The 13624-nt window shown below is 40.8% G+C and overlaps 2 protein-coding genes across 5 annotated transcripts; both read left to right on the top strand.

The window, feature by feature from the left end:
• Window positions 1-673: 673 nt before the first annotated feature.
• PSF1 (partner of SLD five 1) lies at window positions 674-9206 on the top strand. Of its 4 annotated transcripts, none has more exons than XM_017844794.4 (8): window positions 674-1146; window positions 6188-6277; window positions 7789-7856; window positions 8069-8182; window positions 8325-8487; window positions 8582-8728; window positions 8806-8862; window positions 8974-9206. In XM_017844794.4, the coding sequence occupies exons 2-7, from the start codon at window positions 6203-6205 to the stop codon at window positions 8830-8832; spliced, it is 594 nt and encodes a 197-aa protein (XP_017700283.1). In that variant the 5' UTR covers window positions 674-1146; window positions 6188-6202; the 3' UTR covers window positions 8833-8862; window positions 8974-9206. The 4 variants fall into 4 exon arrangements, with proteins under 4 accessions (XP_017700283.1, XP_008801362.1, XP_088566492.1 ...); XM_008803140.5 differs by having other exon boundaries at window positions 6185-6277; XM_088710366.1 differs by lacking the exon at window positions 674-1146 and adding an exon at window positions 5252-5580.
• Window positions 9207-9439: 233 nt separating this feature from the next.
• LOC103715495 (uncharacterized) lies at window positions 9440-11940 on the top strand. Its single transcript, XM_008803134.6, has one exon. It carries the CDS (start codon window positions 10567-10569, stop codon window positions 11131-11133), a length of 567 nt encoding a protein of 188 aa, XP_008801356.1. The 5' UTR covers window positions 9440-10566; the 3' UTR covers window positions 11134-11940.
• Window positions 11941-13624: the final 1684 nt, after the last annotated feature.

Genomic DNA, 13624 nt, shown 5'->3' with positions numbered 1-13624 from the left:
CACAAATAAATCTAATCCTTCAAAGTGGTCATCTAATGAGGGCCCACTATTTTGTCACTCAGAATGTGGGACTAGGAGTTTTCTCTTCCATGATATGATAATAGAAATATTAAGAATCAAAGCTAAACCTGCGAATTTTGTCTGCCCATGGAGGTATTCTGGCTTGAGTTGCTTATCTCCATCTGTCCCAACTTGGATGGTTAATTCGACTTCAGAATCTTAGGTATTGTCGAATTGCTTATCTTTTCTATTTCATGCACATTAATTCCTTCCAATTCAACATAATTAAATTGCCATAATCCAAACAAATCCAATTCCCGTTTTTAACAAATTATATCAAATTCAAGATTCGTGCCAAGGTCATACATTGACATTGTAGATATTGCTCCAACTATGGAAACAGACAATTGATTGTTTATATTAGCAATGCTACGACCTGCTATAAAACACACCTCGACACGTCTGTCTCTCATCTCCCAAGTTGCAACGAGAATTCTGTGTGATCTTCGAAGTTCCAACCATCACAGAGCCCTATATTCCTAGGGGATTCCTACGGTGTATTTCCTTCCTCATTTTTTTAAAAACTATGAATAATTGTAGCCGTTGATTAGTTAGTACTGTAGTTGGAAATTTGATATTAATTGTAGTCCACCCACCCCACCCCGCCCCCCCGCTTCCCCGATCGTTCGGCCGCCCCCCTCCCGAATCTTTCGCACTCCTCGCCGGCGTTCGCGGTAGTGCCGTCATCCTCCCCCTCTCTCTCTGCGATTCCTCTCTCCCTCCGATTCCTCTCCTTCCTCCCTCTATCTCCCCCGACTCGTTCGCCCCCCCCCCCAATCCTATCCCCTTCCCTCTCTCTCCGACTCCTCCCCCGGCGACCTCTCTCCCTCTGCTTCCTCCCCCTCCTGCCTCTCTCTCTCTCTCTCTCTCTCTTTCTCATTCAAACATCCGTAATCCTGCATCTCTATCTGTCTCCCCGATTCCGCCTCAAATCTGAGATCCCCTTATCCGCTGACACATATCGACGCAAGTCCTCCCCTCTCACCCGCCGGGAAGCTTGAGCAACTCCCACGACCATTGATCGCTAGGCAAACAGATTCTCCTGCCAAACTCAAACTCGTGCCTACGCGGGACTCCTTCATCTAGGTATGTCTATTCGTGGATATTGCTAATAATCCCGGAGATCGATATGGCTGTGCAAAATGTATTATCATTGAAATCCTATGATGTATGATACTGTGGATATTTTGCTATTCAGAGGTTTTTACTTTACTATAATTCGTGTTCATGATATTTTTTTTTTGCTCTCCCAACATTCTTAAAGTAAATTACATTATTTTTGTTTTGTTTTTCCAAATCCCATGGATATTGTTTTCATTCAGAGTTGGCTCCCAACCAGGAACTGGGTTTTCTTTGTTACCACACCACAAACGATTCAAATCATGTCAGTTAAAAAATTATCTGTTGACATTATACCAGAAAACCAGTCAATAGATATAGTCATCAGATTATACAGTGCAACATAAACTGACTAGTATGATCAGAGCTACATGTTGATCCTTCTTAATTTCAGTTGGTTTGCTATTACTTTGAAAGCCAGATCCAAAATAGCCTTAACTATCCTATAAGGGAAAGATAACCAGAAAGAATAGCTTGCAAACTAGAAAGAATTAGGCTGCGGACTCAGTGAAACATATACCTACTAGTACAAAAGTTGGAATGTGCAAATGTTACATGAAATATGGGAGCTCCACTTTATGCTGAGCCACTCTTTATCTACAATGAGAAGACAGAGTCATGGAAAGGTGATCTGCGACTACTATATGCATACATAGATGCAGGCAGTTACGTAACTATACAAGTAACCTACCTACATATGTACATACACACATGTATTTACGATTTATTAGATGCGCACATATATAAACACTAGAATTTATAAACTAAAAAAAAGAGAGCAAAAGTAAAGAAAATTAAAATCAACCCCATTCTATCAGCTGAACATTTAAGGCAAATGGGAGAGAAGATTTTGTCATTAGAATGATGGATTGTGTGGTAGTTTTTGAAAAATCATTTTCGTCCTTGTTAGAAGTGAAATCCAACTGCATTGTATATCATATATTTGAATTTCAAAATTTAAATACATTATCTGGAATTGTTTGTATTAAGTCTTATAGATGCCTGTACCTCTATTCATGGTATTTTCAAATTATATGTGGAATCTATGGTGTATGTTGTATCGTTCAATATAGGTTCATACATAGTATGTATGAACCTCATGGAAGGGAGTTGTACAAGTAAAGTAAAGGCACCCATTGATGGCGATGACAAAGTAATGCATTTGAAAACCATAGACCTATGATCACTTACATTTGAGGATATAATATTGGTGACATTTTCCTCTAAGAAAGAAGGATATGAATTTTTCAATAAATATGGAACGTATCATGTTTTAGTATCACAAGAGATGTAGTAAAACATGACTCAAAGACCGGTGCAATCATTCACCGACGCTTTGTTTGCTCAAGGGAGGGTTTATGATATGAGAAGCATGTGGGTAGGGTAGATAGGAAAAGAAAAGAACGTGCTCGCAATCAATGTGATTGCCCTGCACATTTTACTACTTATCTTGATCCCAACACAAGCAAATGGTTTGAGTATGACTTTGAAGCAAACCTTAATCATCGGCTAGCTGGACTAGATGAAGTCCCGTTTCTCCAATCACATCACAAGGTGACTTGTTGTCATACTGAAAGACATTGAGGAACTCCCATAATAGTTGGTCAGGAGACATTACATTACAATGGTTTGGGGAAATTGCATGTAAATGGGGAGCAAAAAGCCATTGGCAAGTGACGTTCCTTTGCAAGAGATAGGTTCAAGTGCCAAACACTTCTGCATCGGCCAGTTAGGATGATGGTGGACTAATGGAGAAAAGAACTGACCATTCTCAATTTGGGAAGGTTTCAGTACAGAATTCATTAGATTTTTGGAAGAGTTTCGATATGCCACGTAGCCTCATGGAAAACTAAGTTTCAAAGTGCAAAGATGCTCTCCATGGTACAAGACACGAAGCATTCAAAATCCTTCTCTGTGACACAGGTGAGACCCCATCCCCTTAGAGCCAGGAACAGTGATATTATAGTGAGACCCCTCATCCCCTTAGAAGAGATACATGTATGAGAAAGCTAAATAAATGAAAAAAAAAAGATGATAAAAATGGTGAATCCGCGCCTAAAAGGCCCTGTTTGGGCATAAAAAGCTCATGATATCTGATGTAATACATGACTGTCCAAGAGGACATTTTCAATTAGTCAGAATTCATAAGGCATATCCTATGCATCAAGAGGTATTAACATGCAATATCTTGTCTGAATAGGTAGAGGTAATGACTGCTTTTTAGTAGCACTTGTATGTCATAATTCAGAATACCAATCTATCATGATACTAATTCAAGTTCAGATCAACAATAGAATTCTCAAGATCACCCGATGACCACCAAGATCGCTTGCTCTGAGATGGTCCGGCATGGAAGGACTTGTTGGTGACCAAGCAATGACCGACCGACATCGTCGGAGAAGGTAGCGGCCCTTTTCCGTTCAGTCATTGATAGACGGACCACATCAGGAAAGGAAGAAGAAAGGTTGGCCAACATTGACATCATGGGAGAGTGTGGCTTTTCTCCGATCGGCCAATGGTAGGTGGGGCGAATTAGGGAGGAAGATGAAAAGGTTGAATTAAGTTTTTCAATTTTGACCCTCAAAGTTGAAAAAGTTATGTGAATACTATCCTACCTCACTTATGACCTCGAATGTTGCAAAAATTACATCAATTACCACCCGTATATTTTCCCCAAATTACAGTACTTGCCACTCGTACTTGGTCGTTCCACTGGATACTGGTCACGATCAGAGAAATTTAGACCATTCATTTAACGATGAACAATAAGCGGAAATTAAATAGACATTCTTGGAAAAGTTTTAGAAAGCACCATAGCAGAATCCTTATACCTTATGTTGTTTTATTTGGGTTTAATATAATTCTACATGAGGATTTTGCGAGCTATATGCCAAGATACTATAATTATTCTATTCTAGCACGAGAAGATAAAATGGTGCAACAGAGTTATAATAGCTCTACAAGTTTGTGTCATAAGAAGGGACTTCTTGAAAGGGTTTAGGCTGACCTGATCGTCTTCTAGCATAAGTTCCTAGTTAGTTTCTCATATTCTAAGCCATTTGCCTGGAGACTTCTTTAAGTTTCAATCTAGCTGATGTGGCAGGTAATGTTGGACAATTTTATATCCTAAGTTGAACTTAAGATCTTGACAAATTTTAGATTAAGTTGGAAAGTGAAATGGAGGACCATATATTCAAAATTCCAATTTGCTCTATGGCATCTTGACATGCAAGGCCAGTTCTTAGCCTCTGTAAAGTATGCATCATGCGGGTCCTCTAGCCTTGCATTTGCTACTGGACCCAGAGGCTTAGGGACTCTGACCCCATCTGGAATTGCTTTTGGAGAGTCCAAAAGTCTTTCTGAAACCTAAAAAGTACTTCTGAACGATATATAGTTGCTAGGTAAGAAACTTGAAATAGCTTTCTGGTCCTAAGCACTACTACCAACATCAATCCCAAACAAGGCCCCACTCTTTAATTTGCTATTGTGAGTGATGTTTGGATGATATGCATCTTTTTATTGTTTAGCATGTCTCATACATCTTCCATCTTCTCTTATAAATTACTCAGTATGAACTTGATTTCCGATCTGGAATAATTTGTGATGTTGCATATGCTTAGCTTGTGCGAGGAAGACATTCCAGCACCATCTTTTTGTTTGTTTCTTTTCCTTGAGATAAAATTCCAGGTAGCTAGCAGACTTGATCTTCTTATCTGTTGTCCATATACTTCTGCGATCATGAGATAATAGAGTGGATGTCTAATTCTTTACATGTAAAGTAGCCAAGAGTTCAGGACAGTATCTAAAGAAAAAGAAATTACAGTCTGCAAGTTGCATCATAGGCTTGTCCACTTGGTTAATTAATTAGGAGAAATTCTGATGTTGGTGGGACATGGTTGATAGAGATGACAGACCCAAAATTTGACTTTTCCCATGACAAGGAGGCTTAAAGTTACCAACTTGTAGCAAATGAAGGTATTAAAATCAGTGTGCTGGACAGCCAAGACAGCTTCCCAAACAAGAGATATAGCTTGCTCAAGTTGCTATTTGCTTCTGCATCTCTACTCTGTAGATAAGTTTCGGTGGCTTCTGTCCCCTTACTTGGCGTGGGTGCGGATTTGGTTTGTGATGGGTTGACCTCGACCTGGCATCAACCTGGTCCGATCTCATTCTCGGCTTGGGGTTCATTCTTGGTGTTTTTATGGATTGGTTCGATGTGGCCAATCAACATTTTAACTTGCGGGGAGGGAGGCGGCTCAGTTTATCTCAAACCCTAGTGGTAGTGGGTAGAGCTCCTGAGAATAATTGATCCCCATTCCTTGATCCCGATCCAAAACCAAAGGCGTCTTTCCCATGGCCTTCTCCGATCTCAGTCATCTCTGGCACCGGCAAACAAACAAGGTAATGCTATTCCCTTATCTCATCTCTCGCTCTCCCCTCTCTTTCATTTCTACTATTTTTGAATACCTCATTGCTTCTTCGGGTTTTGGGGTCATCAAGATCACTAGATTATGCTATTAATTCTTGCTTCCTTTTGCCTGTTGTTCTATGGTTATTTATTTATTTATTTTTATTTTTGAAACCTGTCTGTCTTTCTATAATGTCAAAACTAAGACCATATTAGCTAAAGTATGCTAATTTTAGCTGAATGACAAATCCGCCACTGCTTTAATTCAATTTTCTGTAGTTTCTCTGTTTTGACTCTTTTGTGCCTATACTAAGATTCTTCCTGTAGAATTTTCTTATTAGCAAGCTTCCACTGAAATTTTACTGTGCATGAATTTTCTGTTAGTCGTGCATGAATAATTTCTTCCTTGTCAAGGCAATAAGTCAGTCATATGCCATTCTCATATGTTGTTTTGATTTATCTAACTTTTGTTTTCATTAGGTTACATGTCATAGCTTCCATTTGCTGCCTTTGTGATTGTTACAGACTGCCTTTCTGTTATTTAAGCAATTATTTCTATGTGGTTATGTTCCTTGAATTTTCTGTTATGCATTGTAGAAGTGGATTTATCTGATCATGTATGGGAGACGAGCATCCCAGCTACTGAGAGAATTAGCATGCTCTGAAACTGGACAGCTCACAACTTTCAATGTAAGCCATTTCTCTATCCTTTCTGAACCAAAGTAACTTCTACATTATCACTGTTCCATGTTTAATAATTCATCTATTTCTTAAAGATAGATCTTGGAGTTTGAGTTGTTTCTTAGTTTTAGCCTATTGGGCAATGGTAACAGTTTGACAACTTGAGTGTATGACCATTTTTCTCCTAGAGTTCGATTTTTTGGGTGAAATATGCTGTCTATTTTAATCTCCTTTGGGATTGTGAATGCCTTTATTTAATAAGCTGGTGATCATCATCCAAAGGTTTTCAAGCAAACACCAAACACCAAATGTTGGGTTAAATATCTTGTGAATCACACTTTACATTTCTCCTATAGGTGTTTCCTTTGATTTTCATGCTTGAATGTAACCTCCTACATCCACCTTTCACTCTAAGTGCACATGTTTATTGGCATATTAAAGGGAATACGACCTTTTCTTCTTTCTTTTTCATTTTTTATTTCAAACTTTTCTTTCGGTTTGGGAAGGAGGGGTGAAGCTCACATAAACAACTGAAAGGACATGTATCTGCCATTTACACGCAATGTTGGGATATCCTAGTGAAACACTACTATCTCTTGTATAGTGAGCTTAATTTTCATGGGTTTCACTTTCACATCCATATATTACAAGCGCATCTATATCCTGATTGTTTTCTCGGAAGCTATGAGCTGCATCAGCATGAAAAGTATACAGATATGAATATATCAGAGATTTATTTATATGGGTTAACTAACCACTACAAGCCAAACACTTTAGCTATCAGGGAATATGGTCAACAATCTGTATCAGGCCATATGATGGCAGATGGAAACTATGATATTAAAATGCTCTGTGCTCTCTCTCTCTAAAAGAGCTCTTTGCTCACCAAAACCCACTTCAACTCCTCTTTATCTTGTCAACCTTGGTCGTGTATATGCTGATTTGTGCAATATTTTGATAGCCTTTGGTGTCCTCCATGATGCTCTGGCCCACTCTCTTCTTCTACAAAATCCAGTAGCCTCCTAACCCAGATAGTGATTCTCTTGTCATGTTTCAGATGTTGGGTGAGTAGCTACGTAATTAGAGGCATTAACTTTGATAATCTGATGGCTCATCTGCATTGTGTTATTCATACTTTCTTCATTGTTCTTTTTTTTGTGTTTTTCTCTTGCATATATTCCAATTTCAGTATTCCCTGTTTACCATGGCCTGTAAGTAGGAACCCAGAACATGTGTGCCCCCTTTGAGTTTGGGAGGTTGGGTTGTATGCCCTTTGCTGTTGCTCCATTGATTACGAAAGTATAAATCTTTGTTGCCCACGTTTGAGTGAAAAGAAAAAAAATAAAGAGAATCTCAGTATTTGTGATGTTATTGTTTGTTATATTTCCTGGCTTTCTTGCTAGGATAGGATTTGTGGATATTAGGTCTGTCTGTTTGAACATCGAAGAAGCCATCATCATATGCATAAGTTCTTTTCATTTTGTTCAGAAACAACGTGACTTACCTGGTTGTTCTTACAGAGTGATGCATTTGATCAAGTCATTAAAGAATGTAATGAGCACAACCTGCAACTTCAGTCCTTGATCAGGTGACTCCCGCTGCTCTTCCTTTCATGATGTATAATCTCTGTCAAAATAAACCATTTGAGCATGAAAATATATACGTAAGCATGTATATCATGCGCAATTTACATTATAAATATATTCTGTACGTGAATCTTTCAATATTAAATTAATTATTCAATGGCATACAAGTTCTATCAGAGCCTTACTAACTCCATGTTATTCTAACTTAATTCAGGAAAATTGAGGATGAGAACTTGGATATACAAACGACAAGAAATGAGGATCATTTTGGTGCGGTCATACATCATCTTTCCTTAATCCGCAACAAACATTGTCTCATGGCTTACATGTAATGTCTTTTACCTCTTTATTGCTCAGTACTGAAATGTCTTACTGTTTAGTAAATTGAGGCTTTTATGTGAACAAGCTTGTTTTCCCTATAACAAATTGTGTCTTGCTTCCTCCTGAATTGAGATACTCTATCCAAACAGGTATAACCGAGCAGAAACCATTCAGAGCTTGAGATGGAAAGTGGGCCCTGTACTTCCCCAGGAAATTCAGGAAAAACTCAATTATTCAGAAGAAGAGTACTTCAAAAATCATTCTGCAGCAATAGAGTCCTACATGTCAGAGTTGGATCTTGATTTGACTGTGGTATTTGTCTTCAACCAAATTAGATGCCTATGAATTGGTAAATGCTTGAGGTACAATAATTTTTCTCTGCTAAAAAATATTAATACATGTCCAGGATATGGTTCCTCCAAAGGATCCTTACATCCGTGTTAGGGTACTTGATGACATTGGAGAAGTGTGTCTTGGTGATCATTCGATATCTCTCACTAAACACTCATTGCATTTCCTTAGGCGCACCGATGCTGAACCATTTATCTCACAGGTTTGTAATCATCAATTCACCATCAGACCTGGTTATCTATGTTACCATCTAATGCTCATGATTTACATGAATACTAGGGCATTATGGAAGAGTTTCTGGAGTAGTGTTAGTGCCTCGGAGCATAATGGAAAATGGTACCTTCCCTTTATTTGGTGAAATTTTACCTTTAGTTTTATAGTATCATCAAATTACTGAAGTTTAGAAATCGACTTATTGTCTATGGCTGATGTTGCATCATTTTTCAGTTGCCAATATCAAACCTATGTTTCTAACAATTTGTGCGAAAAAATATCGGAGCAGTTGGTGTCGCATCATTGGGTAGCTAAGCCACTTTCTGGTTTCTGGAACTGCCCCATAAATGCTGCATGTATCATGCCAACCCAGGACCTCCTGCTTTTAAACGGCTGGTTCATCTTTGTAATAAAATTAGTATGCATAATTCAGTTCTATATCCATAATGTTGGTTGAGATATGCAAACTATGTTTGCCTGAGAGGCGAAAATGGTGGATGGATTAAGATGGGAATGTTTTTGGGTCGAGCATAAAAATTTTCTCAATCCACAATCTCTACTGTTTTAACTTTACATCAGCAAGTGGATTTCCTGTTCTCCCCTATGAGTATCAAAGCAGGGCAACACCTTTGTCACTGTGATCGGGTTCCTATGCTTACAGCATTAAAGCTGCAAGCATCAGTAAAGGCACTTCCATGTGCTGCACTCTTTGGGTGCTCCAATGAAATTCTCCCAGCTCTGGGTCTGGGGGACCAAAAAGCTGATTTCTATATCAGCGTCGAGCTGAATCGTGCACTTGCTGTTGCTGTGCCCCATCAAACGAATGGTCCTGATGGATGATGGAATGAGCTGATTAACACCCTTCTTGTTCTTCTATTTCACCTATTTTTCTCGAAGTCAGGCTGCTCCAGGTGAATGAAATCATGTGAGACTTGGCCATGCAGAGAAGAAATAGACGGTTATTGCGAGCACGCAATCTTTGTAAGCCGGTTGAGATCTGAGAGATCTCTCTCTGTTCGAGGAAGTGGGAGTACGAGAACCCGAGTTCTCAGAACGACAGGGAGAATCGAGCACTCGTGAACCGGGGTCATCATGTCTTAATCTTTGTTGGGGCATGGGTACTTTGAAGTCTTTACTCCTTACTTTTAGTGTTTTTAAGGGTGATGATAAAGAAACTCTACGTTCAAAAGCAGCCACAAAAAAAAAAAAAGGCAGCCAAAGATGGGAAAAGCCTCATTCATCCAGGCTGGCAAAGAGCTACAGTACCAAAAAGAGTGCTGCTAAAAGGTTGGGGGGGAAGAGCGTTGCTGGTGATGAACAATCTTTTGGTCCTTCAAACTTTGTTCCCACCATTCACCACGGTGGATGGTGTCCACCAAATAATTTGAACAACTTTTTTGGAAGAAAGTGCCGAAACTTATGCAAAAAGTGGAGTGGATTGGCGTGAATATAAATTATGTAAAAACATCTGAAAAATACTAAAATTAATAACTAAAACAACTCTTAATAAGAATTACTAGTAAATTTAGGATGGAGCACAAACAAATCTATATGGAAGAGACAAGTTTCAGATGGTCAATCGGTCATGACTTTGATAAATTCAAATTATTTCACTTGGGACCCTTTCCTGATTGCTTAGTTTAGTCTTGGAACAGTTGGTTCGTCGAGTCAGCTGTCTGCACTGTACTCTTTCTTACAAGCCTGACCACAGCAAACCCCCAGTCTTCAGTCTTGACCCTGAAGACCTGCCGCTTGTCTTCTTCGTTGCCGGAGATCCGCCACCAACCCAAACCCCGTCCTTTACTCTCACCGTCTTGTCGCCGGAATATGGACAACGGAGAAGTACTAGAATACGATAGCCCGCGGCCGCGGAGCACCGGATCCTATGGCGGGACCAGCATCCACATTACGGCGCTGGACGGCATCGTTAACGTCAACTCCCTCTTCACCCTCGCCGTCTTCGTCGGCCTGGCCTGGAATCCCTCCGACCCAACCGACGGCGGCCTGCCCTCCGGAGACTGCGCCGCCGGAAACCGGGCGGAGGAGCGCCTTGTCTTCTTCCACGTCCTCGCCTTCGCCTCCTTCCTCTTCTCCAGCCTCGTCGCCCTCTCCGTCAGGCAGGCCATCCGCTTCGTCCACCCGCCGCCTGTGGGCTCTCGCGCGGCGCGCATCAACCGGGCGGCGCTTCGCGGCGGCATCCTGGCCTCCGCCGTCGGTTCGGTGTTCGGATGCGGATTCCTGATGATGGCCCTCGTCAATGTGGTCGAGATCAAGCTGGGGAGGCTCGGTTGCGGTGGCGCCGCCGCCGTGGGGGCCGTGATCCCGCTCGTCACCCTCATCCCCGCTGCCATGCTTATCTACACCGCCATCGTTTTCTACGCCTTCACTCGCTAATCATCATGATTTCAGTTGCTTCAAACCCACCAACCTTTTCTAGGCGTTAAGGTTTGGGTTCTTTTCTGCTAGTTTCTCTCAAGGTACCATTTTTCTTAGATGTTTTTCCCCCAAAATACTTGATTGGAAAAAAAAATCGAACTTTGTGAACAATCTTTTCTGTTTTCCATATTTATGTTCGCATTTTATAAAGAAATTAGGAACGAGTAGCTCTGTGTGTCATTTTGACGTGGTGATAGGGTTTTGTTCTCTCTCTATTTAGTTACTTAGTGAGTTGTTCATGGCTTGGAGACGTCGAAGTGCCGATGAGGGAATCATGTTTTCACCGGAAAACCTTCAAGGAAGGTTGACTGAAAGGTTGTTTCTGATGGATTCCTACCAAAAAAAAATCCGCCTAAAACCCACATCTTGCTGTTTCCATGGTATGGCATAGCTTATGAAACCATACATTCTGACATTGTTCAAGGTTTCCTCCATGGTACAGAGGAACCTCGGCACTCTGTATTAACAGAAAGAGTCACCAAGGTGGTTGATGAAGTTCGGTTCTTGGGTGACTATGCCCACCGTGTAGGTACAAGGGATCTTGTTGGAGATGTGCTCAAGAGGATATAATGATTCCATGAGGACGAGTTCACATAATTGCTGTTGCTGCCCTGAGCTGAACTGATCCGACGATGGAGTTCTCAGCTCATCTACCATCCGAATCGCAGAGATCGGATAGGTAATGCTCTCCGACCCTGCCTCTAACCTGAAACAGCGGTCAAACACAATTCTCAGGAAACAAAAGCGGTCTGAAAGAAATAAAAACATAGTGCAAGAGAATCAAAAGAGAATTCACCTAAAGAACCTCCGGTAATGCAATATATTGGTGAGGGCTGAAATCTGTAATCGAATAGCTTAGAGCTCTATACATTAGTTCATAAGGCAACAAATCACATATCTTGCCTATAAATCTCTTTTGTATTCTTTGGTAGCGAGATTTGTTCGGGTACCACATTTATTTAGAAAATAGTTAACGGAACGGACAAGTTGTTGCCAGTTGTGAAGAGAATTTGAGATGCAAGAAATTTTTCATATGCCCTTTGGGTAGGCCTCGTGGCAAATTTTGACTGATCAGTTTGCATCTAGGTAGCGAGCTTTTATTGGTCTTTCACCTTATCGGCCTAGGTCGGTTACAAGATGTATCAGATATGGATGAAGATATCTGCAAACCAGATGCAGCAAGGGGTGAGGAGTTCAGAAGGAAGGTTAGGGTGCCCCACAATGCAACTCTTGTAATAAGAGTGGCTGGGAGGTTGGTGAAGGATGAAGGACATCCATTGATGTTAGAAGCACTGAAACTGGGAGCTTCAAGAGAGAGATTATGTCCTAGGTACTGGAGATGGAGCATGGGGTAATAGGTGCACGGATCTTGGGCCAAGTTGACTTGCTCTAGGTTCTTTGGAGCAGAAACAATTGGTTACGTTTCCAACTCACTTGACGTTCTCATAAATCCGGGGCTGGACCGCACATTTCTTGAAGCTATGCTTTCTAGTGTTTCTGTCGCCAGGTATCGGTTGCATATTTTTGCCAACAGTTGATTCTCTCGAGAAGTTCTTGTATAGGATTTTGGGAGATGGAAAAGGAGTGCTCACCAAGAAAGCTGAGGTTAGGAGAAAGAAAGGCAATGAGGGTAATCAAGCAACAAAGATCGCAGCAGCTTAAAAGAGGCTCTTTCCGTGCATCTCTAAAGAAGCTGAAAGATAGTATGGAAAAAATATTGGTCATTCTTATCTCGGATTATTCTGACCTCAGCCTTCACCGAGGTAAATAACTTTGTGACCTCGATATTGGCCGTCAACCCAGCCTGCAAGTAATGTCAAAGGTTATTGAATGTGCTGCAATTATATTCTTGGCAACGACCCAGCTTGGCCATAAATATACAATCAATGTAATTAACATCATGGATATATTGCGAGTTGTGCCTTCCATCAAATAAGATGATGGGCACTAACCCTATCCTATATATAGGAGTGATATGGTGAACCCTCGGGCGAGCATTCTCAAGCTCCATCTTACTCTCGAGCACTCTCCTACTCTCGTTCTCTCTTTTTTTTTTTTCCACTGTTGTTCCAGATCTCCACCGATATCAGATAGCCCCCGCTGGAGTAGACTTATTTGCAGGTCGTGCTCCCCTTCTAGATTCGCGGTACAAAATACTCAGCATTCTCTTAGCCGACCTATCTTTCACCTCGATTCTAGTTGACCTCAGGGTGCCTTGCGTGGAGACCGACCTGAACTCAGATTCTAGCAACAATAGATATAGCAATGATCATTGCAAATATCCCCTTCCATGGGACTGATGTAGGTGATAATGCTCCATCCATTTGGATGAGTTTTAGTTCAACAACAGCAAAATTTTAGCTGATGTAGTGCTCCCTCCAGAAAGATCGTTTGGGCTTTGCAGTCATCTGATGCCTCAGATAATGTCTTCCAGGAGCTAATCTAGTTA

The sequence above is a fragment of the Phoenix dactylifera genome, chromosome 14, assembly GCF_051530095.1.
Source record: "Phoenix dactylifera cultivar Ajwa chromosome 14, Ajwa_hap1_PhDact_Kaust_v1.1, whole genome shotgun sequence".
NCBI lineage: Eukaryota > Viridiplantae > Streptophyta > Magnoliopsida > Arecales > Arecaceae > Phoenix > Phoenix dactylifera.
This window is presented reverse-complemented; position numbering and strand designations above follow the sequence as displayed.

What these genes read in the sequence shown, in the direction of transcription:
- LOC103715495 (XM_008803134.6), top strand. Translation starts at nt 10,567, where the DNA reads ATGGACAACGGAGAAGTACTAGAATACGATAGCCCGCGGCCGCGGAGC.
- PSF1 (XM_088710365.1), top strand. Translation starts at nt 5,533, where the DNA reads ATGGCCTTCTCCGATCTCAGTCATCTCTGGCACCGGCAAACAAACAAG. An exon ending in CATTGTCTCATGGCTTACAT is followed by an intron (nt 8,183 to 8,324) that starts GTAATGTCTTTT and finishes CTATCCAAACAG; the next exon opens with GTATAACCGAGCAGAAACCA. An exon ending in TGGATCTTGATTTGACTGTG is followed by an intron (nt 8,488 to 8,581) that starts GTATTTGTCTTC and finishes ATACATGTCCAG; the next exon opens with GATATGGTTCCTCCAAAGGA.